Source organism: Clinocottus analis, unplaced genomic scaffold, assembly GCF_023055335.1.
Source record: "Clinocottus analis isolate CAN_PGR_092001 unplaced genomic scaffold, fCliAna1.0.p SCAF_279, whole genome shotgun sequence".
NCBI lineage: Eukaryota > Metazoa > Chordata > Actinopteri > Perciformes > Cottidae > Clinocottus > Clinocottus analis.
In genome coordinates this window covers 12,501-18,326 of record NW_027176019.1, presented here as the reverse complement: position 1 = coordinate 18,326, position 5,826 = coordinate 12,501, and the positions used below count along the sequence as shown (strand labels likewise).

Below are 5,826 nucleotides of genomic sequence, written 5' to 3'. Positions count from 1 at the left end.
AGGAACTAGTTCATCCACAGCCTGCATCTCTGTTATCTAGGTCAGTGTTCCCCAACTACCAGGCCGCCCACGGCCCAGTACCGGTCGCAGAGAAAGAATGAATGTAAAAAAAGGTTTATTTTGAAAAAGACGTGCATACGTCCATCTGCGCGTAAAACTTAAGTCTGTTTCCACTTGATGTTCTGGATTAAATCAAGGCAGAGTATCCTTGAAATCACCAAAAAAGCTCTGAAAACCCTGCCTCCATTTTCAGTATCCTGTCTTTGTGAAGCGGGTTTAAATTAAGCAGTAGACTGGACGTAAAGGTCTAATTTACAAAGTTAACAGGACATCACACCGAGGCGGACTGGCATGTAGCAGAGAAACAAGCTCAGAGCTCCCACTAATTCGGCGTAATGGTGAGTTGTATCTTTATGCAATTTATAATTGTTTTTTGCCGGTCGTATCATTTTATTACGTCATATGTATTACGTCGTATTTATCACCCACACCGTGAACGCCAGTCCGTAAAAATACCATCTGACACGAATCCCGTCTGTGGCGCAAACAAGGTTGGGGACCGCTGACCTAGGTCACCGTTTCCATTGGACTTTGTTAGAAGAAACCTCATGGGAGGCATCTCACTGGTTACCTGGTAACCTGGGAAGGCTTGAGATTGGGTTTTTATTTGGTCTGTGTTTACATAGCTTGGTAATAAATGTATTTTAGGGGCTAAACCGCTGTAGTATTTGATTGTGGCTGTTTGTTTAAAAGTGGAACAGCTCTGCTGTTGCTTAAAGTTACTACAAGGAACTTATAAACTCTGATTGTAAACAATACAATCAGAGAGGAAATTGTTTATTTCGATGTAGTTGTTTTTAATGTTATTAGAGCCACTTGTATGATTCCTTTGAAATCGTACGAAAACCGTGCAGGTTCACCAGAAACTCTTTCAGCTCAGACTCCAGCGGGGCCTCCAGCAGAAGGAGGGAAGGGAGAACCAGAATTGAGCGGGCCAAACAGTCAGACACTGCTGCAGCAAAATGAGAAGTTTTCTAACCTAATGGGACTCTTGTGTTTGGAAACTACCACTTTTGTCCACAAGGGCCGCCAAAATCAACACAAAATAAAAGTTCCATGTAGTAACTTCAACCACAGATTTTTGACAAAAAATGCTCCTTGAAGTATCAATAGACCTGTGAACAATGCATGCGTGACAAACTAAATAAGGGTGTAAGAGATGTAGCGGTCAATAGTTATACTATTTAGGAGTATTGTATTTCTGAACTGCAAGAACAAACTAACAATTGCCATAGTCAGTGTTTCTCCGTGTGTTAAAAAATGTTGCATATTAAAAAGAATGCGCCCAATGTATTGCGTCTGTCTCTGCAGTGTGACATCATCTGAGAAGGCGGACAAGGTCCAACGCTATGCAGACTTCACCTTGCTCTCCGTGCCTTACCCAGGTAAACTTTCAATGGGAACTTGTCTGTCACTTCACTCAAGCTGGGGCCAATACATTGGACCAACGTTGTTTATGCGCAGCTTTTGTCTCCCGGCAGATATGTAGACCAGAGCTGTCCTGAAACGGCAGCTAAACATAGTTTCTATTTAGTTGTTTTGACAAACAGAGGGCGATCATTAAGCCCAAAAAACTAAACAAGCAAGATAAAACAAAAAAAAAATTAGATCGGTATTTATGCTTTCTAGCCACTAATCTCTGATAATGCGAAGTCATGGAACAAAATAAATCTCTGTTAAAATTGACAAGTGAAAATCTAGTAACGCTAGCGTGCTAACAGCTAACGTATGGAGGTTCAATTTAGTTAGTTTATGATGCGTTTAGGCTCAGTTTTACTATTAAGTTCTAAAATTAGTATTGGCAGAAGGTCAATTATAATGTTATCATAATGTGTTTAAGCGTAATCTGGTAAAGTTGTCAGAAGGAGATGTTTTTACAACAACATATAGATTATTGAAGATGAATTATGATTCATGATGAGACGATTATAGTACTTAAAATTACTAAAGACAAGATTTGTTGTAATGTATTTCTTATCATTTGAATTGTGTGTTTTTTACGATGAAAAACTTCAGAGCAGTTGAAATAATTCTGGAAATGGTTTTATGATTTGTGCACACCAACGGATGACTTCCATGTAGTTTGCTTGTAGCAGGACCACAAAGTAAAACTGTAAACTGTTTATTACTTTGTTAATTTTGAAGATAAGGGTAACATTATGTTTATACAAGTGTGTGAATATGTTTTTTTCTTTGCCACTTCAGGATGTGAGTTTTTTAAGGACTACAAAGACAGAGACTACACAGCTGAGGGTCTGGTGTTCAACTGGAATCAGGTTGAGAGACTTTCTGTTCATTCCGTCATTCAACGGTTGCTCCGCTCTGTTGTATCAATCTGACGACACTGTCTCCCCTTCAACAGGACTACGTGGATGCTCCTTTGACAATCCCCATGTGCTTTACTCAGAACTTGAATATTGACTGGACTCGATACCAGGTTAGCGCTCTTGAACACATTACAGCGGCACTGCTTTCACTTTAAAGGCGATTCATGTTGATGCGCGAGCGCTGCCCCAGCCTCGCCGACTGGCAGCGTAACGAAGTGAGTCTGACGTAAAGCACGTATTGTTCTGTAGCTTCTGTTCTCAACAAGCAGCGGTGCTGCCGCGAGCCGCTTCACACGCGCTCACAGGCGGGCAAATACACTACAAGTACCGGCAGGTTCCGCCCATTGGAAGCCTGCGTTTTGGAGGAATGTCTCTTAAAGATGAGGGTGTAAACCTGGAGACTTGTCTATGATTTCAAACTTGGTTAGATACACAGCCGAACAAGCTGGTACAGGATACACTGCATGATACAGACGAATGTGGTGAAAGATGATTAGTGATGCTGTCATCTCTTTTTTTTTTTTGTACCAACAGTATTACTCTTACGTGTGTGTTTTTGTGTGTGTCAGTCGTGGGACCTGGTGGAGCAGACGCAGAACTACCTGAAGCTGTTGCTCCACATCATCAACAGTGATGGTAGGTTGTGTTTGTGAGAGCAGCAGAAGAACATGTTGGTTAAGGGTTGTGGGGCATTAAAGTTAGAATATTGGAGAGCTCTGCCACTGATGACATAATTTATCCGATTGTTTTCTTTTATTGATGGCTAATGTAGACACTGAAAAGTTAAAGGAAGACCTAACCCATAAAATGATTCTTTAATTTCTTGAGGAAAACCAAGAAAAGAAAACTTGGAGAAAATGTCTGGATTAAACTATCATTTTAGTCTAATTTAATTAGTTGAATGTTCGCTACTTCCCAAACCCGTTACTATTTAAAACGCCGCCGCATAAACATTCTCACACTTGCACAGGTGAACTACTCGTCCGTGTGAGTCAAAAGTGCTTAAATTAGTCGTTTTTTTAAAAAGGTGAGTAACCTTTCTGAATTCATCACAGCTATAATGGCAACATTAAACAAAACCAATGCAGAAGCATCCACCGAAGTATTAAGAGAAGCAAAAGAAAAGGCATTTAAACCTTTTTAAAGCTAGAAGAACTCAAATTTAACACTCACACATTCCAGTCCTGCAATTCATGTGACTTCATAGTCATTTAACCCTGTGAACTACAGACGGGTTTGAAAAGCATGTTTCCTTACGACACCGTTTATAGCTGCCAGACGCTGTAAAAACAGACAATAGTTTCTTTCCGACGGTCCTTGACCACATCATGTGTGGCGAAAACGTCCGCCAGGAGAAACAACTAAATCGACGCTTAAAGTTGAAGACTTTATATTTATAAATTAAAACCTTTTAAAAGGTTAAAAGACAACCCGCTTCACCCACGGGGCCACAGCCTCCCACCTTTGCACTGTCCACATCCTGTCAACGCATTCAATTCTGTCGTCCTCTGAAGCCCTGAATGACTCAGCTGAGACCAACACTCATGTGACAAAAACTCTGTGAACCATCGACTGAACTGAGAAGAAAGGAGAAAGAAAACTCAGCTTGTGTTTTTGTTTTTCTTTTAATGGCGTAAGAACTGTGTTATACTGACTGCACAAGAGGCATGTTGGAGTTATCTCTTCCTTTCACCATGACTATGCCGTCTCCATAGAGGTGCAGAACTTATACATTGCTGTGAAACAAGAGGCCCTGCAGAGTAAAATGTGACCCCAATACCATTCATGTGACTTCATATTTATTTAAAGCTGCTCTATTCCAAATGTTTCTATTAACATTGATTTAATTACAAGCCCAATTTTAACCAGAGTTGCTGTTGACCTCGCTGGTGGTGTTGTGTGTCGTTTTAGATGAGAGTGGCCTCCTGGTGCACTGCATATCAGGCTGGGACCGAACACCTCTGTTTGTGTCCCTCCTCAGGCTTTCCCTGTGGGCAGTAAGTTCCAACCTTTTTCTTTTTTCAGCCTGCTCTCCTTCATATTCATTAGTGAATCCAGTAGTTCTCCTTCACTCCCCTGTACATACATCCAATTTACCACTTCAAACACACGTTTGGATTAGCCTCCGTGTTCATTGCCTTTTATTAAAAATAGAAGCTGCATGTTATGAATATGTAATATGTTTGATCATGCTAGGAGCTGCTGGTGGACCACACACACATGGAGCTTTTTAGATGGAATAAGTAATGCATGACATCCTGTGGATGATCGGCCCGTGCCATTTCATCAAACACGGGCTGTTTTGACTCATTCTCCTCGTGTATTCTTTCTCAGGACGGCGCCGTGCACGCCAGCCTGGAGCCGGCCGAGATCCTGTACCTGACCATCGCTTACGACTGGTTCCTCTTCGGGTAAAAAAAATCACACTCGCACACATCATCACTCGTCACCATTTCATGAACGCGGTGAGCTCACGGCGCATTACCCGCCATGAATACTTTAGAGGTGCACTCGCTGCTTCTCTGTGGTTTGAGACGCACCGTGTTTATCTGCGACGCATAATTGAGAAGTGACTGGAGGGGAGAGGAAGGCTGGGACCACATGAGACAAGTAGTGCGACACTGGTTTCGCTCTTGACCGCCTCTTTTCTTCTCTCTGTCTCTCTCTCTCTCTCTCTCGCTCCCTCTTCTTCTCACTTTAAGTGTTCTCATTCATAATTACCAAAGTCAGTTTTTACTTGTCCTTCTACAAATTGTTTTATTTATAGGTGGTTATGAAATAACGACGGTCATGTTTCATCCGCCTTGCTCTCAAAACTGCACGATACATCATTGCCATTCTGCCCACATCCTCTGTCTAAGCTCATCAACGTCGTCTTTACCCGCCACTATTTCACTCACTACGTTGCCACAAGTGAGCAATACAAGGTGTATCTACTGCCACCATCATCATGTCAGGATAAACAAACGACCACGTGCTTAATTCAGGCAGGAGAGATTCACTCGCCGAGGTGCCATTTTTACTTGCAGAGGGCATTCCTTGTTGTGGAGCCCTAGAGGGAGGAAGGAGTTAGAAGAAGCAGAGAGCCAGAGGGATTGTCCAGAGATGCTTTAACTGCTGCCATGACAACTGAATCACTTCTGGACTCCAGCTTGTTTGTCCGTATCTCTGTCATGGCTGTCGGCCCTATGATAACTATATCATAGGGCCATGATCCCCAGAGAAGTCCTTGACTCGTGCTTTGATTGGCTGATTTAACTCCGAAAAAAACTTTTTCTCTTTAAGCACTGGTGATATCTTGCCAGCTGTTTAATCATCATCAAAAATATTATTCACGGTTGATTCGAACATACGTCTTCACATGGAGAAGATGAGATCGTGTTGAGTGTTTTATTTTTATTTTTTTACATGTGTCAGCTGGCATGTGATGCGTTGCATT

General features: G+C 41.9%; 1 protein-coding gene across 1 annotated transcript in view; it reads left to right on the top strand.

Annotated features, from left to right (window-relative positions):
* Positions 1 to 1,382: 1,382 nt before the first annotated feature.
* The window catches only part of LOC137795312 (myotubularin-related protein 14-like), an 11,168-nt gene continuing 6,724 nt past the window's right edge, over positions 1,383 to 5,826 (top strand). The window contains exons 1-6 of the mRNA XM_068592690.1: positions 1,383 to 1,445; positions 2,266 to 2,336; positions 2,423 to 2,497; positions 2,957 to 3,023; positions 4,299 to 4,384; positions 4,722 to 4,798. Coding sequence (XP_068448791.1) covers positions 2,453 to 2,497; positions 2,957 to 3,023; positions 4,299 to 4,384; positions 4,722 to 4,798 — 275 coding nt within the window. The 5' untranslated portion in view covers positions 1,383 to 1,445; positions 2,266 to 2,336; positions 2,423 to 2,452. The remainder of the gene's footprint in view (positions 1,446 to 2,265; positions 2,337 to 2,422; positions 2,498 to 2,956; positions 3,024 to 4,298; positions 4,385 to 4,721; positions 4,799 to 5,826) is intronic.